This window comes from Drosophila arizonae, chromosome 3 (assembly GCF_054131065.1).
Source record: "Drosophila arizonae isolate 15081-1271.41 chromosome 3, UAZ_ARI_1.0, whole genome shotgun sequence".
Classification (NCBI taxonomy): domain Eukaryota; kingdom Metazoa; phylum Arthropoda; class Insecta; order Diptera; family Drosophilidae; genus Drosophila; species Drosophila arizonae.
The window spans coordinates 30,857,044-30,883,666 of NC_142923.1; the positions used below are offsets into that span (position 1 = coordinate 30,857,044).

General features: G+C 39.3%; 1 protein-coding gene and 1 pseudogene across 11 annotated transcripts in view; one reads left to right on the plus strand and one right to left on the minus strand.

The window, feature by feature from the left end:
- Utx (Utx histone demethylase) overlaps positions 1–26,623 on the minus strand; it is a 71,065-nt gene that overhangs the window by 11,112 nt on the left and 33,330 nt on the right. For 8 of the 11 annotated variants that reach the window (XM_089465332.1, XM_089465331.1, XM_089465329.1 and 5 more), the window contains 7 exons: positions 22,984–23,344; positions 22,172–22,839; positions 21,984–22,108; positions 21,498–21,917; positions 18,387–18,596; positions 16,043–16,169; positions 8,373–8,660 (listed from right to left, as the gene is read on the minus strand). In XM_089465332.1, the coding sequence (XP_089321458.1) occupies positions 8,466–8,660; positions 16,043–16,169; positions 18,387–18,596; positions 21,498–21,917; positions 21,984–22,108; positions 22,172–22,839; positions 22,984–23,344 (2,106 nt within the window). In that variant the 3' untranslated portion in view covers positions 8,373–8,465. Of the gene's footprint in view, positions 1–8,372; positions 8,661–16,042; positions 16,170–18,386; positions 18,597–21,497; positions 21,918–21,983; positions 22,109–22,171; positions 22,840–22,983; positions 23,345–23,701; positions 23,720–26,623 lie in introns of those variants that run through there. The other 3 variants (XR_016269380.1, XM_089465330.1, XM_089465339.1) reach the window with 2 other exon arrangements.
- Positions 13,071–13,861, plus strand: LOC149270054 (uncharacterized; annotated as a pseudogene).

Here is a 26,623-nt window from a genome sequence, read left to right on the forward strand (position 1 = left end):
GCGGACAATCAGCTGCTCACTAACTTTGGTGAGTTGCTAAGTCTCAGCAAAGACAGCAACCTAGCTGCTGGTGTGAGGTAGCATGTATTAAAAGTAGTGCATACTTTCGGGCTCTCGCTGTAGTTAAGTTGAGTTTAAGTTACGGCGGTCTCTAAACTCAAATTATATTAGTAGGCAGTGCCCACTACAGGCTTCACGCCATGGTAGTCGGAGCAATATGGAGGCCATGATGGAGGAGGAGCTGCAAGCTTTCGCGCGCCGTTCCTCGTTGCAGCGATCGCCGCAGCAACAACAGAAGGCGTTGCCGCAGCCGTCGACTTGTAATCAGTCTCCAGTGGCTGAGTGCCAGGCACCCAAGTCTTTAAAAGAAGCGTTAGCTCAAATAGGAGTTTCGCTAGAGGGTTTGTCTGCCCTATTTTGGGGGCAGCGGCATATAAATGCACTAATGAGAGAGGAGCTGGCTAGGGTGGTCAGTCTCCACAAGACGGCCGAAGCGTTCTGCAACCGACCGGTCAAAGACTGCGAGGTGCAGACCACGCTGGTCAAGAAAGTAGCTGAGAAGGCTAAAACAGCGAGCGTTAGTGCTACAGCAGGTAGTAATACGCCCAAGCGGTCGAGGTAAGTTGCCACTGAGCAGAGAAAAACTCCCTCGAAAAAGCCGAGGCACAATAAAAGCGCAGCAAATCCAATAGAGCCAATGGCTCTACGGGCTGCAGCCGATAAAACCAACCAGGCAGGTTGACAGACGAGTTCGAACAGCTGGACGGTTGTTAAGGGACGCAAGCCGCTGCAAAAACGTTCCAGAAGTGACGCCATCGCGGTGGTATAGGTGTTGCAGCTATGCGGACATGCTTCGCGTAGTGAAGAGCGACCCAAATTTAAAGCATCTGAGCGGCGACGTCCAAGGTATTAGGAAGACAGCTAAAGGGGACCTTTTGTTGCAACTTAGTAGGAAGCCGGAGCATAGCGCTGAGGCTCTGCACGAAGCTGTAGGCAAGGCCTTGGGAGACCGAGCGGTAGTTAAAACACTTACCGAATCGGCTCAAGTTGAGATTCGCGATCTAGATGAGTTAGCGAGCAAAGAGGAGATCTCGGAGGCAATTAGGGTGGAGTTGAAGGATAGCTCACTCCCCATTGAGGCTATCAAATCGCTTCGGCCAGCTTTCGGTGGAAAGCAAAGAGCTACGGTTGCTCTTCCAATTGGGAAAGCTAAAACTCTGCTCGAGCTGTCCAAAATTAGAATAGGATGGGTAGTTTGCCGTATCCGAGCCGTGGAGCAGCCTAAACGCTGTTTCAAGTGCCTCGATTACGGTCATATGGCAGCAAACTGCGGCAGCGACTGTGACTTAAAGGGCGCCTGTTTCAGGTGTGGAGAGATGGGTCACAGTGCCAAAGCATGCACCAAGCCACCAAAATGTAGCCTCTGCATCCGGAAAGGTGAAAAGCAGACGGACCATTCAGCAGGCAGCTTCAAGTGCCCATCTTACCGTGAAGCTGCTCGTAAAATGAAATGTTAAGGTTTTTGCAGCTTAACTTAAATCATTGTGTTGCTGCCCAAGATCTTCTAGAGCAGACCATTAGGGAAAAATGTATAGATGTAGCTTTTCTCAGTGAGCCTCACCACTGTAGAACCAGCTGCCCTAGGACATGATCAACAGACGTTAATGGCAAAGCTGCGTTGTGGGTATGCGGCAACTCAACGAACGTACTTTCGAATGTTAAGTCATTCAATGGGTTCGTACGTGGCCGATATGGTAGCTTATGGCTTTACAGTTGCTATCTGGCCCCCAGCATGCAGCTCAGTGAATTCACGACGGTGCTCGACGAGCTTGCCGAGGATGCTAGGGGTCGGAAGGCCATTATAGCTGGAGATTTTAACTCCTGGGCGCTAGAATGGGGTAGCCCCACAACAAATGCCAGATGTCGTATCCTACTGGAGATCTTCGCGACACTAGATGTTGCACTGCTCAACACTGGCTGTGGGTACACCTTCAGTCGGGCGGGATACGGGTCTGTTATCGACATTACTTTTGTCACTTCATCCCTCTTTCGGGGAGCAACATGGAGCCATTGCGATAGCTATACAGGCAGCGATCATACGGCACTTCTGTTCACAATAGGTGAGCCACCTGCTAGGGCGCCAACATTGTGGAGGGAGTCGTATCGGCTAGATACTTTTGACCCCGCGGTCTTTTCAGAGGCCATTCAGTCTCTGGGCACAATTGGTAATGCTGAGGCCAGTGCATGCCAAATGGTAGCCCAAATACAGAGTGCCTGCAATAGCAGCATGTAACGCCACAAGCAGTTCACGCGACAACAAGAGCCTACGTGTTGGTGGAATACGCAAATAGGTGACATTCGTCGCAAATGCATCCAGGCGAGAAGAAGCTACCAACGGGCTCGCGGTAGGTCTACGTTTTTTGAGAAACAGTTAGCTTACCAGGCAGCTAGAAGACAGCTGAAGAGGGCCATTCGGGCAAGCAAAAGAGAATGTTTTTTACAGTTGTGCGACTCAGCCGAATATGACCCTTGGGGCAGGGCATATAAGATAGTAGTTAAAAGACTATACGCAGGTAGACAGGTGCAGCCTACGGATCGTCTGGAGCTTAAATCGATCGTGGAAACGCTCTTTCCAGAACGTTTAAGCTCCATTCACGCCCCTGGGTCCGAGTCTGCTGATCAGGGCTCAACGAGCACTGAAATTGTTTTAGTCACAGAGGAAGAAATCATAGTAACTCTCCGGGGCCTTAGAACCAACACTGCTCCAGGGCCGGATGGGATCCCAAATCGTGCACTAAAGCTAGCCCTCGCCTTGCACCCTAGTACGTTCGCTGAATTATTCAACGAATGTCTAATTCAAGAGACGTTCCCGGTAAAATGGAATGCCCAGAATCTGGTGTTGCTACCCAAGGCTGGCAAATCACCAGATGAGTTATCTTCATACAGACCGATCTGTCTCTTAGACACCATGGGAAAGGTGACCGGAAGGCCCGGTTAACAACGGATGCGCTAAACAAAGTTGTTGGTCTGGCCACTTCCGCCATCCATGGCACAAGATGGAAGCATGGGACGAAGCAGTACTGCAGTATTGCGACCCTGGACGTTAAGAACGCCTTCAATACAGCTAGTTGGGATATGATACTGAATGCGCTGTCACAATATAATATCCCTAAATATCTTAAAGAAACAATAAAGAGTTTCTTCAAAGGAAGAACACTGGTATACAATACGAGTGAGGGTCCCCAAACTCATACAGTGTCAGCTGGAGTACCCCAAGGCTCTGTGCTGGGACCTCTCCTATGGAATATCATGTACGACGGCGTACTGCGCTTGGAACTACCAGCAGGTGCGCACACTATTGGCTTTGCTGATGATGTAGCTGTCGTAGCCATAGGAAAGGAACTTAAAGATACAGAGGATATGTGCAGCGAAAGTATCAATCGCATACGAAGCTGGTTGATTGGAGCTGGGCTCGAGCTAGCGGCACTTTCCGCGAGCACTCAGAGTATGTGCATAAAAAGGCAGCTGATTCTTGTAGAGCTCTCTCGAGAATTATGCTTAACACGAGGGGACCTAAACAGCAACGACATCTTCTAATGAGCGTCATTAGGTCCGTCATCCTCTATTCTGCGCCAATATGGGCAAGAGCGATGGCAACGCCGAGTTACAGCCGGGGCATTTGCGCGATCTACAGACTGAGCGCAATCAGAGTCAGCTGCGCTTTCAGGACTATCTCCGATGACGCGGCGCTCGTCATATCTGGTATGGTACCATTGGAGTACTTGGTCGCCGAAGCCGTGGAGCGGAATTCGCACGCGTCTGCGCGACTCAACGCTATCAGGGCGAACAGCATTGCACGGTGGCAAAGAAAGTGGAATAGCTCAGCTAAAGGGCGGTGGACGCACAAGCTCATCCCGGAGCTTGAACCATGGGTCAACCGTAAACACGGCGAGGTAAACTTCTACCTTACGCAGATCCTCTCTGGACATAGATGCTTTCGGAACTATTTGAAGCGCTTTGGCCACGAGGAATCTGACGAGTGCCCCTGGTGCGAGCGAGGGCATGTGGAATACGCCAACCACATTTTTTTCGAATGTGGACGGTTCCTGGAGGAGAGGCGTCGTCTGGAAGAGGCACTGAGCCGCTCCATCAGAGCGAACAACATAGTCAACGCCATGCTGGAATCGAAGGAAGCTTGGGAACTAACAAGCACCTTCGCGGCCACAGTGATGATGGAGCTCCGCAGAGTCGAGCGAATGAGAAGACGAGCTGTCCCAGGCTAAGGTAGCGCACAGTGCTTGCGAAGCAATGCTTTACGGCCGTCCCGCAAGCATCGCGCACTATCCTAGCCACCACGCAACTTGCAACTTGTATTATAAAGATTGTCAATAAACGAATATAAAAACAAGTAAGAAAGCTCCAGTCGAGACTGCTCGACTAGGAGATACCCTGAACCCTCCAAGCTGATATTCTAATCATTCCGCACTTATTTTATGCACACATACATACACATGCATCCATAAGCATAAGCCTGCGCTAACTGCGCGGTAAGCAGCGACTGCACTTGGGCTGCGCTGCAGTGTGGACAATATTATGAGAGTTTATTTGTTGAATAATTTCTTTTGTAGACATACGATCTTAATGAAACTTTTAGAGGGTAATCATATGGTGAATATGTGTGTACATTCCAAAGCACAAGTCTCTAGTACTTGAAATGCGTTTTTTACAATTTGGGGGAGAAGGGGCGTGGTATCCAAAATCTGTAAATTACAGAATCTTTGTATCGATTAATTTTATATACAACGCAAATTTGAAGACCAGGTCTAAAAATGTTCAAATTAGGCTAAAAAAACAAAATCAATTTTTCGATTATTCTCGATAAAAAAGTTATCGAACGATTTATCGAAAAAATAAAGCAAACTCGTACTGCGTATGGTACTCACGAGTATGCATGCCAAATTTCAGCTCTCTAGCTCTTATAACTTCTGAGATCGACGCACTCATACGGACGGACGGACGGACGGACAGACGGACGGACGGACAGGGCTATATCGACTCAGCTCGTCGCGCTGATCAAGAATATATATACTTTGTGGGGTCTGCCACGCCTCCTTCTGCCCGTTACATACTTTTTCACAATACCATTATACCCTGATTTCCCATTTTCAATGGGTTCAGGGTATAACAAGTAAGAAAGCTCTAGTCGAGACTGCTCGACTACGAGATCCCTTGAACCCTTGGAGCAATAGATATTTCAATAATTTTTCGCGTCTTTCAGCTTACACAAGAAACACGCACACACACACACACAGGCACGTACGCACACACAAACACATACACACATACACACACAAGCACGCACGCATAAACACATATGGGCTGCAGTGTGCGCTTACTATGAGAACTTAATTGTTTAATAACTTTTTTTATGGACGTACGATCTTCATGAAACTTACTTGAAATACGCTTTTTACAAAAGTGAGGGTGAGGGGGTGAATTTAAGGGTGGGGGGTAAATTTTAACAATAACCGAAATTGTATAAATTGCATATAAGCACACATTAAAAATTTGGAGACTCTAGCAATAAAGGTGTAGAAGATATAATTTTATAACTGGTTTTCGATAAGGTTTTTATCAATAAAAAAAGATCGGGATGAGCTATCGATTTTTAATGATAAACTTGATATGCGCGCTGTAATTACGGACATTTAAAAAAAAATTTGAAGTTCTAGCTCTTATATCTTCTTAAATCGACGCGTTCATACATACGGACAGACGGACAGACAGACGGACAGGGCCAAATCAACTCAGTTCGACGCCCTGATCAAGAATATATATACTTTGTGGGGTCTGCCACGCCTCCTTCTCCCTGTTACATACATTTCAACAAAACCATTATACCCTGATTTCCCATTGAAAATGGGTTCAGGGTATAAAAAAACAAGTAAGAACGTTGCAATCGGGCGATACCGATAGCAGAAGACTCATTCACAGCCCAAACGCTGTCAACCAGAGTATATAGTGCAATTTTCAGGTCTAGTGCGCAGCAAAAAACACGGCATGATGCCATTAAAATTGGAAAATCATCGATAGCTATTGCATTCAAATTACATACATATATAATTTATACAATTTTGATTTTTATTATATATTTATATCCATACATTGGATACCGGCTTCAAGCTAACAGCAAATCAGCGCGATTTTCCTATGCATATGCACACACTCATCGTCTATTCTATGCGTACAGATAGAAGCGCGCCTTTTCTCACATTCTTAGAATTTCGATTGATTTCTGGACTTTCTAGCCGTTACTGTAGTTTTGTCTGATGACGCTCTCTTATTATTTTAGCAACTGATTGCTCGAGCAAAGCAGTGGCGCGGGTGCTAAGGGCGGCGCAAGTAATGTTAGAGTAGGGGAGGTTCGAACCTTTACTGTGTTATTTTTTTTATTTTTTCATACATATTTCGTTTTTTATAAAATAGATATTTTATTGGGAAGGTGCGAGCTTGACTGAATGGCACTTAATACTTTTCATTTTCTTAGTCGAATAATTTTATAAGTTTAAATTTATTTCTTCTTAAATAGCCCTCAAATACATATACGCAAATACATACATATGTATATATAATTATATATGTAAGCCTGCACGCATAGCATCAAGCATTCCAGCCTTATACACGCGCTCATTTGTATGTGTGTATGTATGTACACATAAATGCGTGCTCTAGCATATTTTAAGAATCCCGTTGCGATTGATTTGTCTATGCATTGTTTTTGAATTTCCAGCCGATACACTGGCTTTTCTTTGCTATGCGGCGTCATAACAATAATGTGATTTCGTTATAACTACCCTTGATCGAAACGACGCGGTGGTGCTGTAGGCTGAAGCGCCGACGATCTTTATTTTAGCTATTTTGACAAACATGCTGTTTGGGTTGGGTGCGAGTTCAAATCCCGCTGAAAACACTTTTTTGTAAATTGCACATTTTTGTTATTTTAGCTTTTTTATATTTTATTAATTTTATAAAAATGTTTCCTTCCGTGCTATCAATGCCTATTAAGCCTACTTATGTGTACAAATACATAAATATATGGCGGACGCATATAAATGTCGCAATATGGGCACTATTATTGCCGATTGCCACGCCCCTAGTGGCCGTAGACTCCTCAATTTTAGCCAGTTTTTAGAACGAGCAACCGGTTACCTAAATGCAAAATTTGAATTCTTACGCTCAAAAAATGTGAAAATTACAGGGTATTTTTCGATATGCCGCGCCCCTAAAGAGGCTTAAAAAGTATTTTTGGGGCATCGATAGAGGAGGCCACCAGTAACTTAACTATCTAAATTTGAAGCTTCTAGCTCTTAAACGGTAGGAGATATAAACTTTTGCGGTTTGCCACGCCCCCTATAGGCGGACATATATCTACCATATCTCGTTGGACTTGGGTGGTCAACCCGCGTATATATACCAAATTTCAGATTTCTAGATCAATAGTGCCTAAAATATAGCCGAATTCGAAAAATCACTATATCTTCAGGTCCGATTTGACACGCCCCTAGTGGGCGTAGATATATAATTTTTTCACCTATCTTCATAGAATTAAAGCATCAGCTTACATGCAAAATTTCAGCATTCTAGGTTTATAACTTTAGGAGATACAGTTTTATCCGATTTGCCACGCCCCTAATGGACGGAGATATATCCGCCATAGCTTGTGATCTTGGGTGATCGGCGCGGACCTACATACCAAATTTCAGCTTTCTAGCTCTTCAACAAACATGGTTTCTGGTATATCGGAAAATGCATTTTCCGATTTGCCACGCCCCTAGTGGGCGGATCGGGAAAATTTTAACACTTTATAGATCGGAGATATACACGAGTATGTGTTCCAAATTTCAAGTCTTTAGTTTCAATAGCGCCGAAATAGATTGCGTTCATACGGACAGACGGACGGACAGCAAGACGGACATTGCACAAAACCAATATACTCATTTCACTTTCGTGAATGAGTCTAATAAGTGCACTGCAAATGAGATCATACGACCGGACGGATGGACAGACGGACAGAACTAAATCGACGCAGCTCGTCGCCCTGATCAAAAATATATATACTTTGTAGGGTCTGCCACGCCTCCTTCTGCCTGCTACATACTTTTAACAAAATCAATATACCCTGATTTTCCATTTTCATGGGTTCAGGGTATAAAAAACAATAAAGGTAGGTTCCGTATTACCTCTGACATTTACATGCAAATGCATACATCGCAAAACGGTCAACATTTGTGTGCCATGGTTAATATAAAAACATGCTCTAAGGTAGCAAGAGAAACCCAGAAGTGCTCTATAGATAATGGCCAAACGTAAAATTTTTTCAGAACTACATATATAAATTTAATAATTTCTTTTCGGTGTACAAAACGTTCATTGTAAGGAAAAAATATAATATTACATTACTTAAGTTAATGTGTTTGTCCAAGTCCTTGTGTTCTATATAATGTAAAAGAGTCGTACACATGCTCCAGCTCTGACAATCGGTACTCTTCCAAGCAAACAATGCCTTGTAATGATGGAGATAGTTTCAACACACATGGTAAACAGTGGACCACATGTCTTTTCTCTTGCTCTCTTATGAATAACACGTTAAATACTTCAACCTAAAAAGAAGGAACGTATTTTTATTTTATTATTATTTTATTTATTAATATTACTATATATACAGTGCTTATGATAGTTATAACCCACTCAGCAACTTAAACTTAGTACCACCAATTTTAACATTTGTAAGGTTTTTCAAAAATAAATTTTATAGTATTTTGTTGGCAGTGCATGTTCAGTACAATTTACCGATATTTGTGTTCAATTTATAGAAAACTACGAATTTTGGTGTATCATACATAGTTATAGCCCATAGTAACAAATTTGAGTTTAATATGTGGGGAGCAGACTTTTGGCTTTACAGACATTGTAATTAAGTAAATTTAGATAGTTTTTAAGAGATGCCGCGTTTTTCCTATCTAAATTCTCATTATGAAGAAGCCAGTATTTTCTTACCTTTTGAGTCAGGAGAGTCTATTTCGAGGCGAAGCCCGTTACTAAGTACGCGCGATAAATGAAAAATTATTACCAAAGACAACAAAAGCTCACCCGCTTGTACAGCTTTGACCTCACATGCGGGCGGATCTGTGAAAGCGATGACTGTTTGCCGAGTACTTAAGAGCTCAGGAATCATAAAGAGGTCTAAACTGACCAAAGCACCCATGTGCTAAGTCGCCATAAGATTGCTCGACTTAATTTTGCCGAAAGACATACTGCGACCGATTGGACATACGCGCGATTGAATCATACTCTTTTGACTTACAGTAGTCGGCTTAGTATTTTGACGAAAGCCTAGTACTGTTACACAAATGAGCCACTACAGCCCGATGCCTTGCTGGAATTGATGCCACCACGGATCTGGCAAAGTCAATTGTTAGTTTCGACCAAATTTCGGTAATTTCCTTAATGATATCATCCCGTTTTCGGTCCTTATTGAATAATCTGTTAGATTTCAGCATAGACCAAACATTTTCATTTGTTAAGGTCCAGACTTTACGAAGAACAGGCAGAATGTACAAGCGGGTGAGCTTTTGTTGACTTTGGTAATAATTTTGCGTTTATCGCGCGCACTTAGTAGCCACCATGATTTTACATCGGGAAACAGACTATTTCTAGCCATTGACTCGCTACTGCAGCAAGATAATGCTTCTTGCCGTAAAGTATCAGTACCCAAAAAGTTTTTGACGGACTTAAACTAAGACATTCTGCCCTATCAGTGTCTCATATTTTTTAACAGTATTTCGAAACTATTTGACCTCTTACGTATGTTTCTATTATCGCTAGGATCTGATAAGCAGATTTCGAATGCCATGCTCATCCATTTAGTAATGATGAAAGCGGACGCTGGCACGCGCTCTAGGTGGGAAGAGAATCTTGACTACAATAAACTTCCATTGCGGCAAGATTGTGAAGCTGCCTCAAACAGACGATATCAGCATTTAAGTGCTCAAGAATCATCTGGTCCAAGTCGTAAGGTAGTTCAGAATAATAGGAAAAGAATTGGGAAAACTTCACTGGCTGTCGCTCTGCCAAATCAACCACAGAGTCCAAAATGCGTGTTTTGTAAAAAGAATGATTACTTCATTCACTCGTGCTCGTCATTCGCAGCAATACCCTATCAGAAACGTTTTGCGTTCGCAAAGAGCTATCCGCTCTGTATAAATTATTTGCGAACAGGACACTCAGTGGCTGCCTGCAAATCAGCCCACTGTCGTGTGTGCTCTAAGCCGCACCATACCATACTGCATAGATACAGCTCTGAGACGGCTCAAAGTAGCTCAGCAGTTGTATCAAAAGAGAAGCTTACTAAAGAGATAATCAGATACCTGATAACGTACAATTAGCTGATCTTCAAATCCACAAGCACCAATGTATAGATCTGCTGCTCGGTGCTGATATCTTTGTTGATATACTAAGAGATGGCAGAATAAAGGGACTTGATAACAGCCCAACATTGCAGTTGACTGTCTTTGATTGGATTGTATCTGGTCGCTGCCGAACATCGAGTGCAGCTAATAGTTCTTCGAATTTCATAAGTGTCGTAAAGGACGACATAGACATACCATAGTTCGTAAATTCTGGGAGTTGGATGAAAAGCCAAAATCAATTAATTCCCATTTGTATACAACTGTGCGAGAAGTCATTTGTAGAGACTATTTGCCAAACTACCACGGGTCGGTTCAGAGTGTCGTTGCCATTCAAGTCAAGCCAACAAAGCCAAGCGACGTTTTCTGGCCTTGGAAAGAAGAATGAGCAAACAAGAAGACCAATGTACATTGACTTTATGAAAGAGTACTTGGCCTTGGGAGATATGAGCCCAACTGATAATAAAATTCCGAGAGAGCCACATTATTTCATTCCATATCAATGCGTGCTAAGACCGCACAGCGCATCCACTAAACTTTGAGTAGTGTTTGATGCCTCTAGCAAGTCCTCATCTCAATTGTCGCTGAATGATCTACTCATGGTGGGCCCGACCATCCAGCTGCAGTTGTGGGAGACTTTGTTAATATTTAGACTTCGTCCTTGGGATGATACAGGAGACATCGCTAAAATGTACCGTCAAATTGAACTTGACGAGTCCCACCGCAATTTTCAACTTATTATGTGGAGGGAAACTCCCACTTATCCGTTACAAATTTTTCGTTTGAATACAGTAACGTATGGGACAGCGACTGCTCCATTCTTTGCAATTCGATGTTTAAAACATCTAAGCGACTTGCATGCTTCCACTCATGCAGCTGTTGCAAGATCGTTAGCCCAAGATTTCCATGTTGATGACTTGTTGACAGGAGCAGATAACGTTGAAGAATTGTGCTTGTTGCATCGAGACTTGATAGCAATTCTTCAAACGTTTGGGTTTCCTCTCACGAAATGGTCGTCCAATTGTAAACAACTTGCAGCACAACCATCTAGAAATGATATAGTCATTGGTCATCTAGAGGACACAAAAACATTGGGATTAATTTGGAATCCGATGAATGACAGTTTTAGATATTCCATGAGCTGTCCAGTAGAAGTGCAACCGACCAAAAGATCCGTTTTGTCATCTGTGGCAAGGTTATACGACCCCTTAGGTTTGTTAAGTCCGATCGTAACTCGTGCGAATGTCCTTTTACAAGAAATGTGGTTGCATAAACTTGGGTGGGATGACCAATTGCCTGTCCAAATGAGGCAAGAATTTGAGGCAGTAACTAGCTGTTTCTCAAACTTAAGCAAGTTGCATATACCTCGTTACGTTGGCACACTCAAATCAAAAGGATACCAAATCCATGGATTTGCTGATGCCTCAAAGAGAGCTTACGGCTGTTGTTTATATGTAAGAATGCAAACAGATGAGGGTATCACTACCAGGCTACTAGTCGCCAAATCTAAGTTAGCAGCCTTGAAAACTAAATCTGTTCCGTGGTTGGAGTTGTGTGCTGCAGAATTGTTAGCTACCTTGTGGGATGCGGTAAAGAAAATACTGGACTGTCCTATCAATCAAGTCACATCTTGGTCATACTCGGAGGTTGTGCTTCATTGGCTGCGAATGCCTTCAAAGATAACCCAACAGATATTGTACCTCGGGGATGTTCAGTTGACCAGCTTAAAACATCATGGTGGTTTTGCGGACCAGTATTTATAAAGGTTTCTGACACATTGTGGCCTGCCAGTCCACAAATCACCTTATCAGAAGAGTTAGAGCTGCTAGAGAAACGTAGAACTGCAAGTAATTGATCGCGATCGATGAGGTAACAAATCCCATCGTACAACTTATTGAATAAACTTCGTCATTCTCTAAGTTAATCCGCATAGTTGCATATATGGTCCGCTTTATTAATGGAAAACAAGAGTCATTCTTCACTGATTCCTACAGCTTTTGTGTTAAGTTTCGCATTCCTTGCAGTTATATCTGTAATTCAGCACATTGAAATCAGCGAAGAAACTGTCATTGCAAAAACTGACACCATTTTTGCACCCACATCAGCATGACAGGCGTGTGTTGTGGTTGCTACGAGTCGGAGGTCGTTTATTGAAGGCCACTGGCACATAATGCCAAATTCCCTTTATTGCTTCCAAAAAAGTGTCGTTTCATGACGCTTTATTTGGAGCATTTGCATCGCTCTCATTGCCACGTCAATCCACTGATACTAATGGGCCTGCTTCGTCAGCAGGTTTGGCTGGTCAATGCTCGAGAGGCTTGCAGTGCAGTAGTTCGAAAATGCGTACATTGTTTTCGCTACAAGCCGAAACTCCTATCCCAAATAATGGGATCAGTGGAGTGGACTTTTTTGGCCCAATACTAGTTTCGCTGGGAATTCGTGGCAAATCGCCAGTTAAAATGTATATTGCAATATTTGTCTGTTTTACCTCGAAGGCTGTGCATCTAGAATTAGTCACCAATTTAACCTCGAATTCCTTTTTAATGTGTTTATCCAGGTTCGTTGGTCGACGTGGGCTTGTCGGGAAGCTGTATTGCGACAATGCCACCAATTTCGTGGGTGCTACACGCACGCTGGACCTCAAAGCTACTTTCCATTGCAGCACCGCGGACATGGAAACGTTTGCTGCGGAGCGGGGAATGTAATTTGTCTTCCTCCTCGAGCGCCACATTTCGTTGGCCTTTGGGAAACGGCAGTGAAATCTGCCAAGGGATTACTGCTGAAGCCAATGAGCAGCGCAATCTTACGTCAGGACGAGGTGCTGGTCGAGGTCGAGGCCGTGCTCAATTGGCGGCCAATGGTCGTTTCCAGCAGCTGCCCCAATGACGGTAAAGTGCTTACGCTAGGTCACTTCCTGATAGGAGCAACGCTCGTGCCGCTGCCAATCGACCAGTCGGCCAGTCGGCCAGTCGACGACGTCAAGCTGACATGCTTAAAAAGATGGCAGCTGACATCAAGCATCAAGCGTCGGTTCTGGATAGACTGGTCAAGGGACTACCTGCTCAGCCTCCAGCAGAAGTCAAAATGGATGAAGGAGAGGCAGAACATAGAGGTCGGAACAGTCGTGCTCGTGGGAGAGGACAACGCTCCTCCACAACAGTGGATGCTGGGCGTGGTAACGGAAGCCATAGCCGGCGGAGTTGGTAGGGTGCGTGTAGTTGTCATTAAGACAAAATCTGGCACCTACAAAAGAACAATTCATCGCGTTGCCCCGCTGCCAGTCAACTAACTTATCCTTAATTATTTTATTGAAGCCCTACGGCCTTTCAACGCGGCCGATGTTAAGGCATTTGCATATAATTGAATTGAGATGTATTGAAATCTAATATAAGAAATTGAAGTATTGAATTATTAATTATGAGCCACTGTTAATGGTGTCGCTCTCTGTTTGCGCTCTCACTGTGCAAGCTGCGCTTGCGTTATTTGATCTAATAAACAGTACAAATTAAAGCACTGGTGCCAGCACTTCATTCGTGTTAATTTCAAAGAGACCGCAAGTTGCAGTCTACATGTTTTGATTATATATTATACATTGGTCCATCGAAGGACCAGACTCCTTTTGGAAGGACAGTTACCTTTCCCTATCCATTATTTCTATGGAAAAAATCATTGAACACTATGTTGTTCAGGTTGGGATACACTCTGATTAATTTATTAATCGGATTTTAATTCAAGCACCTTGTGGTAAACGACATTCTTCGTTTTTTGGTTAGGTGTCTTCCCAGTTCCACCGGGGGCATCCAAAAACAACTAAGAACGTTGCAATCGGGCGTTACCGACTGCGGAATACTCATTCACATCCCATCAGCAATTTAGTAATTAAATTTCGCTCTAACACTGTAGAAAATGCAGTTTTTCCCGATTTGCCGCGCCCCTACTGGGCGTACCCACTTCATTTTTGGTCAGTTTTTAGAACGAGATACCCTAACTGCAAAGTTTTTTTTTTTCGATATGCCACGCCCCTAAAGAGGCGTAAAAATTATTTTTGGGTCATCGATAGAGGAGGTTGACTATTTAAATTTGAAGATTCTTGCTATTATACTTTATGAGATATAAACCAACCACGCCCCCAATGGGCTTAGATGTATCCGCCATAGCTCGTGATCTTGGGTGGTCGATGCGGATCTATATTCCAAATTTCAGCTTTCGAGCTCTAATTAATATAATTTCTGGCATATCAGAAAATGCATTTTCCGATTTGCCAAGCCCCTAGTGGGCGGATCGGGAAAATTTTAACACTTTATAGATCGGAGATATACACGAGGATGTGTTCCAAATTTCTCTAGCTTCACTAGTGCCGAAATAGATTGCGTTCATACGGACGGACAGACGGATGGATTTCGTGAATGAGTATAAAAATAATTTAGCATTTCAATCATCAATTGCATTAATCAGTGTGTCATAAACTTCCCACTGCTTAGGATTTAACAGTGGTACATTCGTTTGAACTGATTGGATTAGTTCATGTGGATCATATTCACGTTCACGTTCCAATTCTCTATTAAATGCGTCATTCATTCCGCGATCTGGCGCTGGCATCCCTAACCTAACTAACAAACTGCCGCATATGAGGTAACACATATCTTCGATCAAGAGCAAGGCCTGGTTATGCATCTCCTGATTCGCATCAAGATCGGGATTTCTTGAGCTGACAGGAGTTCGATATAAAATGTCTTTTGACATGTTACGTTGGTATTTGTTCCACGGGTCACGTGGGTTCGATAGGAAGCATGTCGAAATGATGAGTGCAAATAATGTGTGTATCTGAGATTGGAGATGCAGAAATAATTTACACAAATTAATGTCTAAGACAAACAAATACCAGTACCTACCACAACTATCGAGATATTTTGCTTCTGAACGCATGCGTAAATTTTTTAAATCTTGTTTAAAAAAATACACATAATAGTTTATTTATTCACGTATTGATCAAATGTGCATAATTGTTTTGGCATGACAGCAGGACCGAAAACTGTCACTGTATCAAGCCTACTGGGTAAATTCTCAATTAAAATTTGACAGCTCCGAAATTAAAGAACCTTTAGGGAAAAGTATTCAATTTTTTAGTATTATTTAAGACATACTAAAATAAAATTCGGAATAAATCCGTTAAAAAGTTATGCTTATTTTCAAATTTCATCAAAATAATTATGCCGACTAGTATATATATACATATAATTTGAAAAAAATTGAACTAACAGTTTTACATTTTTTGTAAAGTGAATACAGCTGAACAGAATATGGGGATGTTTGTATAATTAGGGTTTTCAAGTCTATGTGATTTATATATTGTATGATAGGGGAGCTTTTAAAAATTATTTAATTAAATTCAGGTTGTTCTATTATTAGGGGCTATTTTTTTACTCGATTAAATGTCAGTTATAGATCTGTTTCATTATTCCCTCATTATTTGTAATGCCTATTTGCTTTATTTTGCAAGTATATTAATCATTAATGAATATATGTTCTTATACAAGTATGTATTGCTTTATTATAAATAAAAATTAAAAACTTACTTCACATTGTCCGCAATAGTGGGACGCTTCGTTTTTTCCACGCCCATTAAATCGTATTTCAACTCCTTTCGACTTCACAAATTGTTGTATGTGAAAAACGTTTTTTAAAGATTGACACAAGCACATTCTGGAAATAAAATTTTACATTTATATGTAAATATATATCTAAATATTTTTTGTATTACAAAACAATGAAAACTAAGAATTTAATATACGTTCCACATTTAATTTTTTTTCTTAAAGTTTCCGTTTTAAGATGAATCTTTTTTTGTACAAATACCTAGTTCAAAAATTATCTTTTATTTGTATAAATGCCTAGTTCCCTAAAAAAAAAAACAAGTAAGAAAGCTCTAGTCGAGACTGCTCTGAACCCTTGGAGCAATAGATATTTCAATAATTTTTCGCGTCGTCGCACGTACGCACACACAGGCATACATACACACACACACGCATACAGACACAGACGCATACACACACACACACATAAAAGAAGTGCAGAATGAGTAAAATATCAGCTTGGAAGGTTCAGGGAATCTCCTTGTCGAGCAGTCTCGACTGGAGCCTTCTTACTTGTTTTTAACACACTATATTATCAATACTAGTAAAGATAAGACATACCAGAAGAAGAGAATTTGATTCTCATCACGATGAAAAAAAGTTTTGCTATATTTTCAACAAGAACAAAAATATGAGTAATTTATTCAAACGGTTATCCTAAAAGGTAAAAAATTGACCACTATTAATTCGAACGCTGCGTAATGTGATTTACGATCATGCTTAAAACAATAATTTAATCAATATTAGAATTGTGTAACGTCGCCCTTGGCCTGCATTACGCAATTAACTCGTTTGGCATTGATTTTAACAAATTTTTGCAGTGCTCTTGAGAAATTGAGTCCCACATCTCTTTCAGCTTGATTTTCCAATCAGCAATGTTTCTTTGTGGCTCATATCGAAGCTTGCCTTGTAATGATGGTGGCTAATGCCACTAAATATTTTCAATTAAGGTTAGTCTGGACTATTTGATGGCCAATCTAAAACCTGCATTTGATTCCAGTCATTTTTCGTTTGTTTGGATGAGCGCGATGCTGAAAACTTCCAGTTCTGGTATTGAAGGCCGAAAACTAACTTTTAAAATATTAATGTAATGTAAACATCCCTTCTATGAAATGCAGTTTTCCTAATCCCTTGGCCGACTATATCCCCATAGCCATACCATACATGCTCGCAAGAAACTTCACTCTTTTAAGGCAGTAGTTATGGTATGTTTCTGCACTCTTACGGATGTCACGTTTGTTCGTATCGCCGACACTAACGTCAAATTTAGCGTCACGTTTGTTCGTATCGCCGACACTAACATCAAATTTAGCGTCATCGCTAAATATGATGGTATCCCGTTGCCTTTGAGTCCAAGACATCCTTTCCTGAGCCCTCTGCAAGCGTTTTTATTTTGACGAAGCATTAGTAAAGGTGTGTCCTTGGCCTACGAGTAAGATAAGCTATTGGTACGATGCAAAACATACCTTATAAAAACCTTATTTTTTTAAATTGCATTGCAATGCGTCCATTTTCGCTCGACAGACTTGCCAATTTTCTGCGACCACTCAGAGGCCAAATATCTTAAAGATTGTCTTTTGTCGCGGAATGTTATTGCTGATGCTCGGCCTCTATTTGCAATGTTATTTTCAATATTCCCATTTTTTTTTTAAATATTTATCACCTCATGCACAGACGATCTAGACACATTTAATTGTTTGCTATATCAATACTCTAATTTCGTTGCAAATAGGCTTCCCACTTACGATCGTTGTTAAACTTTCACTGATCTGTAGCAATTTTAAAATGTTTACATGCTGCATTGCCATATTATTCGCAGACTATAACTAGATAGTGATTCTGTTACATTGGTTGCTTTTGTTATGCTTTTCTTTTGAAATAAAGGTAAGCTTACGCAGCGTTCCAATTAATAGTGGTCAATTTTTTCTTATTTCTAAAGTCTACCGTTTGAATAAATTACTCAAATTGTTGTTGTTTTTGGCAATAGAACAAATTTTTTTTTCAGCCGTGAAGAGATTAAATTTCTCTTTAAGACATTGGTATGTGTGATCTTTAGAGGTATTAATAATATAGACTGTTAAGCATTGGGCACTGCAAAGAAGACATGCTGTTCATGCTGCTGGTTTGGGCGCGTACAAAAAAATAAATTTTGTCACGCCTCTAGAAAAGGCTTAGCCAATCTTATGAATCTATATTGACTTACCTCTAATACTTTTTTAGAACTTGTCAGTCTTAATTAAAATTAAGCTCTATAAAATAACTAGTTTAAATTTACACGCGTACTTACTTTATTAATTCAAAGAGTTTCACATCTGAAACTTTAATATTTCTTGCTAAGTTCCAGCTTAAATGCACCATAGGTACAATACTTTTAAAACTTTGAAGCTTGTTCCACTCATAACGCTCAATGGCAAGAGAATACTGTCGTGCAGTTAGTGGTCCAACATTCCATGCAATATTATTACACCACCCTACAGACTGTACCCAGTGAACACATCTGAAATAATAAGTAAAAAGAATTTTATTTCGTAGTATAAATGTAACATAAATAACTGAAGTGAAAAACTTACCACAGTATAGACTAATTAAAAAAAAAAAAAAACCTAGTTTAGGCTGCTCGACTATGAGATGATATTTCAATAATTCTTCGCTTCTTTTCAGCTTACATTAGAAACATCATACACATAGACAGGAATGGGCTGCATTACTATGGAATTTTAATTGTTTAGTAACCTTATTTTGAAGGTGAACTATCTTCATGAATCTTTCAGATAATACACTAGTCGACATAAATATTTTGACAAAATCGTGTTTTGACTATTAAAGCTGGCATTGCTTAGTAGTGTTACATAAATGAGCGACAATTGTGAGCAAAGCAAAGAGTGTATTAATAACTCTCTGCATGCCAAATTTTATGCTGTTTAGCTTTTCCGTTCTCTTTCTGCTGATAAAATGCATGCAAGCATCGAGTTTTTGAGTGGCATAAGTATTTTGTCGAACGCTTTTTTAAATTGTCTATTCACTTATGAGCAGTTAACAACCAAGCAATTTTTGTATTTAACTTTAATTGGTATTAAGTGTTGATATAAAATTAAAAATGTAAAAAAAGTTGTAAAAATCCAAGGATATTTGAGCCACACCTTCAATGGCCGCATCTTTTAGCCCTAGCACGACTATAAAACGCACTGCAAATCACAACTCCAGTTGCCAAACATACAATATGATAATACAATAATCTATGGACGTATTGTGTTGGCGTTGAAATAAAGTAAAGTTTGGGACAAATAGTTGCAGGGACATGTCTGTCATCAAGTCCAATGCAAGCTTAAAAGACTGGCCTTTAGCAAGGAATAAGTGCACAAGGCAATGAAGTTTTGGAGAAAGAAGTGTTTTATAGACAAAAAACAGCTTCTTGGAGCATAACTCATCTCAAAAAGAAATTTGTTTGCCAAAAAGCAAAATGCTTGAAGAGAAAATAACCATGGTAGAAGCTCTGTCATGCTCTAAACACTTGTTGCATTCAATGGGCTAGATAACTTCATTCCAATGAAATAGGGCCAATATTTGAGTATCCTAAATGATAATGTCTGTCTTTGCGACTATCGTCATATCGAAAAATAATTTTTCAGTATTTGTCATGATAGCTCGGGTGATATTTAGCTTTATTAAAGATATTAGTATTCCTCCTTTGATCTGGCTCCCTATAAATTCATAATAAGATACCAAAGATTACTTTTAGAGTCTATTGAAACGCAAAATAATAATTTACTTAAAGAAAATAAAAGAAGTAGCAATTTCTGAGTACACTTTCCCTTGATAACGAATATGTCCTGATTTTTTGCAAAATTTAGTGGATTTAGATCCTCGAACTGACCAAAATTTTATTGAAGGCTAAAGGGGATATGCCTTTGGTTAATTTTGTCTTCATTCTTTTACTTTTTTTTTTTACTTTAAACTTTTTTTTCTTAGTATTACATTCTTATCGAAATAATTATGCCGCTGCTAAAATCGTTGGCTTCTGGCATTTGTTATCAGCAGAAAGAACGGAAAAAACATAATAGACAAAATATTTCGCAAATTTACAGTTATTAGTGTGCACGTTACTTTAAAATTCATTTTCGCTTCGTTAAATGCAACGGTACTTAGAAAAATATACTAATAGTGCAATGTAAATGATGTCAAAATATATATGCCGACCAGTGTATGATGATAAGTCTCTAGTACTTGAAATACGCATTTCACAAATTTAAGGGTGATAATGATAACAAAAATCGAAGTTATATAAAATAAATATGAATCTACATTTAAAGGTTGACTACTATGGCTTTGAAGATGTAGGAGATAAATTTGAAAACAGATTTTTGATAAGGGCTTAATCGATAATTAAACAAGTAAGAAAGCTCTAGTCGAGACTGCCCGACAACAAGATCCCCAGAACCCTTTGAGCAACTGATATTTTAATAATTATTCGCACATGCACACACACACTGCAGTAGTAGCTAACTATGGGATCTTAATTGTTTAATAACTTTTTTTATGGATGGACTACCTTCATGAAACTTCATGAGATTTGAGTCTCTAGTATTTGAAATACGCCTTTTACAAATATGTGGGTGAGGGGAATATAGGAATGGAGGGTAAATTTTGACAAAGATCGAAATTCTATAAAGTATATTTGAATCTACATTTATAACGGAGCAATTAATGATTAAAATGATGATCCATTATACCCTGATTTCCCATTTTCGAACTCGACATCCGTCGCCCTGATCAAGAGTATATATATAAGTATATATATAAGTATATGTATATGGAGTCTGTCATATACATTTCCACAAAACCATTATACCCTGATTTTCAATGATGAAGATTTTTCTCGACTCAAGAGCCAAAGTACACTATATTGCTTTATATTTTGGAACTTTGGTCCTCGTATTAGATAATGGAAAGTCTAATACGGAGTCTTCCCGGTTTTATGCAACACACGGCTAAAATTGTTAAGAAATGGATTGAATAGAATTTAAGCAAAGGGCGATGCAATTGAAAATCTTTGGTCAATCTTGAAAAGAATACTTGGGCAGAAAAGACGACTATGGATTGGAATAGACTAACGAAATGTAATAGAATTCCCAAAGAGGTTGTACAGAATTTCGTAGAAAACATGCAAAAAAGACTAAAGCTAATCTTATGGGGAAAATATTAAAAGTGGTTTGGTCACTTTCATGAAACGAGGCACTTTGTTTATGTGTTTTTTTTTTTTTTTTTTTTTTTTTTTTTTTTTTTTGGTTTTTTGTTTTATTCGAAATTTTTGAATTTATGCAATTTGTCCCTGTTGCCTTATTTTATTTATTAAAAACAATAAATAACGAAAAAATTCCTATTATCTTGAGTTACTTACCCAGCATTTACCCAAACTAGGTCTCCAGGCTTCTGAATGAACCGGTAGACTGGAATATTTTCTTTATATAAATCTTCTAAAACAGGCCACCACGAGCCGTGTAAATAGCTGATATTGTTTTTTTCACAAAGATTATGGATGCCACCCCAATAAGAATCTGGGACAGCAAACCATTCACAGTCTCCTGGACCAATGTTTATATTTATTGAGCAAAAATTATTATTTTCTTGATGCCCAGGTGTTCTACTTCCAGGCACTTTCATATATAATTGCACAGTATTCATTCCCAAAATGACGTGACCTACATGAGACAACATATTGGCAGCAGAAATTACTCTAGCAAAAGCAGGCAACTTTTGTAATTCGCTTAATTGCGGTTTCCATTTTCGTTCATCAGAAAGATCAACATTGGTTCCGAACCTATTAAACAAAAATAAAATATTAGCATCCGCAAAAATTATTTTTTAAATATTATTTTTGTGTTACCTTAGCATTTTACTACCGTTTTTGTTTTTTTTACGTTTTAAATTAATATTCGAATTGGATACTGAGTCCTTCGAATCGGAATCCGACATCACTTGGGATCCAACTGAGCCTTTGTCGCCTTCATCCTTAATTTTCATGATTATTATTAATTTTCAATGCTCAAAACAATGTGATGCTAAATTTATTACCTTTAAGCTGTCTTGAAAGCTTGATGCCTGATATTGAGCATATTTTGCTATAGTTGTATGAGATCGATGAGATATACAAGCCCAAACTCGCTTTGCTTGAGATATATCCCAGTTTTCATCAGGAGACTGATTCACTTGGGTTCTGACTTCAACGCTGTGATCCGGGTTAGCTTCGACCAGGGTTTTAGTTGAAAAGAGTCCCAAATCTAATTTAAGAGCGCCAGCTAGTCCACGTACAACTGCAATAGGATGCTTTAGACAAAACTCCTGCAACTGTGGACTAAAAGCATTTTTTTTATTTTCCAAGTGGACCGACGGCGTTGGTGGTAAGAGCTGTTCCCTTGAAAGTTTCTGTGGCGGACAATCCGGTGGCGTTGGCGGAGGGGAATTTCTCAAAAAAACAGTAAAATTGATTGGTGGCTCATGAACCGGTAAAAGCTGTACTGCAGACCATAATTGCTTAGATTCCATGTGTATATTGAATTTTGGTGATATATCGGGATTAAGATCATATTCATTTTTAGTCTTCTGTTCAATAATATAACTATCATCATTGCTTTGTGTTGAGCTTTCATGCTTAACAGAGTTTTTGCTATTATCGAAATAACTTTGGTTAAAGTCTTTAATTAATTCCGAAGAGTTTTGACTGCATGTAGTAATCGACCGACCTAGTAAGCATATACAAAATGTAGGTTTAATTAATAATACTATTTTTTGCCACTTAAGATAGAAAATGAGTTTTCTGCCATTAGGCAGAATTTGCATTGACAAAATTTTTATTGTAGATATTCATGTATTATTCTTACACATACCTAATGAAACCTGATTGTTTGAAGAAAAATGTTCCAAATCAGTTGATTCTTCTTTAATAATATTAGTTGATGATGCATCAGAAGAATACGTATTTATTCTTCCAGATGAAACATCACTTCCAGGTGTTGCTGATGAAGACATTATGTTAAGAGGATGACAGTTTGAAGCGGTTAGCTGTAGTCCAAGTTTGTCTTGCTGCACACTAAATATTTTTTTATTTTGTTGTGAGAATTGTGTATTAGTTTCTAATTTCTCTGATCTATTAATCGTCGACATTTCAGTATCATCATCTTTTGCTCGTTTTGCGGGTGTTGGATTGGTTTGACTTCCATAATTATGTGGGTAGGGTGGCGGCGGCCCCTATATAAATAAAACGTTTGAAAAATATTCTCAATTATAAAGAAGAATAAAGTAAAAGAATTATTTCCAAATTGTAAAATTAAACGAGTAAGATGCTCTAGTCGAGACTACTTCACTAGGAGATACCTTGAAGCCCGCAAAGACCAAATATTCTAATCACTCTGAACTTATTTTAAAGACACATACACAAACACATGCATGCGCACGTATAAGCAAGCAAGAAGCAACTGCGCCTGCGCTGCGGTGCACTGTGGGCAATATTATCAAAATATATGTATTGAATAACTTGTAGTGGGACTATCTATATAAACATACACTAGTCGGCATAATTATTTTGACGAAAAAATTTTCGCTTACTTTGAGCATAACTTTTTAACGGATTCATTTAGAATTTATTATTTATTTTTCATAATAAACAAAAATAAGTATATTCATAGATACTTAAAAGATACTTATTAAATTTAAATTTGGGGCATGACAGTATTTTGACAAGAATGTAATACTAAGAAAAAGAAGTTTGAACTGAACAGAAGTAAAACAATGAAGACAAGTTTTTTTAATCAAATGCATATCTCTTTAGCCTTCAACAAAATTTTGGTCAGGTCGCGGACCTGACTCCACTAAATTTTGCAAAATATCATAACATATCCCGTATCAATGGAAAGTGTCCTCAGAAATTGCTTCTTCTTTGGTTTTCTTTAACCAAATTGTTATTTTGCGTTCAATAGACTCTAGTAGTCTTTTGTATTTAATTATGGATTTATAGGGAGCTAGATCAAAGGAGTAATAGCAATGTCCTTAACAAAGCTGAATATCACCCAAGCTATCATGGCAAAGAACATTATCCTGCTACTGGAAAAATTATTTTCCGATATAACTATAGTCAGATTGAAAGCCATTATTATTTAGGATACCCAAATATTGGCCCTATTTCATTGAATCAGTGATAATGATGAAAAAAATGTTTTTGATATGCGTTATACTACAAGAATCTGTTATCTGTCCATAAATCAGTTCTCCACAGCTTCCTTGACTTATGCACTTATTCCTTACTAAAGACCTGTCTTTTAAGCTTGCCTTAGACTTAATGAGCGACACGTCCTTACTCCTACTTGTCCTAAGCTTAACTTTCATTTATTTATATCAACGTCAACACAGTACGTTCTCAGATTATGTTATTATCCGTCAAATTGATAAAAATTGCAGCATTTTGAGGTCTCAGAAAAACATTTCTCCAGCATCCCGTAAAAGGATTCTACCTGTTATGGCAATATTTTCTGTTTGGCAGCTGCAGTCGAAGATTTATAGGTCAATATGCATTTTAAACATATTAATTTGATAGAACAGAGCTTGACATTAGCTTAAATTCATTTGTAGAGCGTTTTGTAGCCGTGCTAGGTTTAAAAATTGCGGCTCTGGTATTCAGTATCAAATATTAGGAGTGGAATTATAAAGTTGTTCAATATTATTCAGGGATATGGTTGGCCAAGCGTGTTCAGTACCTTCGATTAACTCTGTCTTTACACTATAATGCTTTCCGGACTCATATACTTTCCTGACCAACCATCCCCAGACGTTTTCAATGATATTAAGGTCGAGTGAGTATGGTGACCACTCCATGAGATCAATTTTTTGGCCCTGAATCCAGGACTTCAGGGATTTGGATTTGCATTTGGAGCATTATCATGCTGGGAAATCTAATGCCGGTTTTCAGACAGGTTATAGAAATGCGGAACAGCAGTTTTAAACACGGTGTTATAGTCCTATGCGCTCATGCGCGATGTCAAAAATTGAAGCTTACAAGCGCTGTAGTAAGATATTGCACCCACATCAATGCCACACACCCCCCCCCCCCCCCCCCCGCCGCAACGGCTTGGAAACCGTTCCAAATTATGTTCTTTTATGAGTAAGTCATGGATATAATAAATTTAGCCATCAGTTCCTTCCAAATTCAATTTTTCTCATCAGAAAAGCCAACATGCTGCCATTGGATAGACCACGTCATGTTCGCCCGGCCAAAATTAATGCGTATTTCTTTTCTCAGCATATCGACTGGTGTCTTTTTTTTTACATTCTGTTTCTTTAAGTAATTAACTTTCTTAATTGCTCTTTGGACCGTTGATAAGCTCGTCTTAACACCGATTTTATCCCTAATCTTGGTGGTCGATTCATGGGAATTCGAAGCTTCCCGAACTAATGCTCTTCTATTTCCTTCTGAAATCGCTTGATTATTGCCGCTTATATAGTTTTTTCCATAGTTTTCCCTATTTGTAAGAAAATTGCCACTTAGTTTTCTGTTTTTTCCTGTTTTTTCAGCAATTTTTTGGTTGCATAGTCTAGATTCAAAGTATGCCTCAATCTTTGATTTTCAACCAAAGATAAAACTGTTTTTTTACCCATACTATAAATATATTGAATGCTTTGAGCTTCACAAAAAATTTGGTGAGTGTAATTGCCAAAATAAGCAAGATAATTACAATTGCATTTAGGGGCGCTAATCTGATGACGCAAAATAAGTGCACACATTTTTTGCGAAAATAGAAAAGAATAAAAAATAAAACATACCGGGTTTTTACTCGCGCTTTTTTTTGGTATGAGAGACATCTCATATGATGATAATGAAATAAAAAAAAAAACCAAGAAGTTGCGTGCAATAGGCAAAGAGAAAAACGTACAAGAAAATGAGTGTAAGGGGGGGAGCTAACCTGATGACGCGAAGTGTATCTACCATAGCTTGTTGGACGTGGGTGGTCAACCCGCGTATATATACAAAATTTCAGGTCTCTAGCATCAATAGTGCCTAAAATATACCAGAATTTGAAAAATCACTATACCTTCAGGTCCGATTTGCCACGCCCCTAGTGGGCGTAGATATATAATTTTTTCACCTATCTTCATAGAATTAAAACATCAGCTTACATGCAAAATTTAAGCATTCTAGGGTTATAACTTTAGGAGATACAGTTTTATCCGATTTGCCACGCCCCTAGTGGGCGGATCGGGAAAATTTTAACACTTTATAAATCGGAGATATACACGAGTATGTGTTCCAAATTTCAAGTCTCTAGCTTCAATAGCGCCGAAATAGATTGCGTTCATACGGACAGACGGACAGACGGCCAGACGGACAGACGAACAGACGGACGGACAGCAAGACGGACATTGCACAAAACCAATATACTCATTTCACTTTCGTGAATGAGTCTAAAAATTGCCTCTAAATCCCTAGCTCTAATATATGTACATACATATGTATGGATTTATTAGATAGATTTAAAC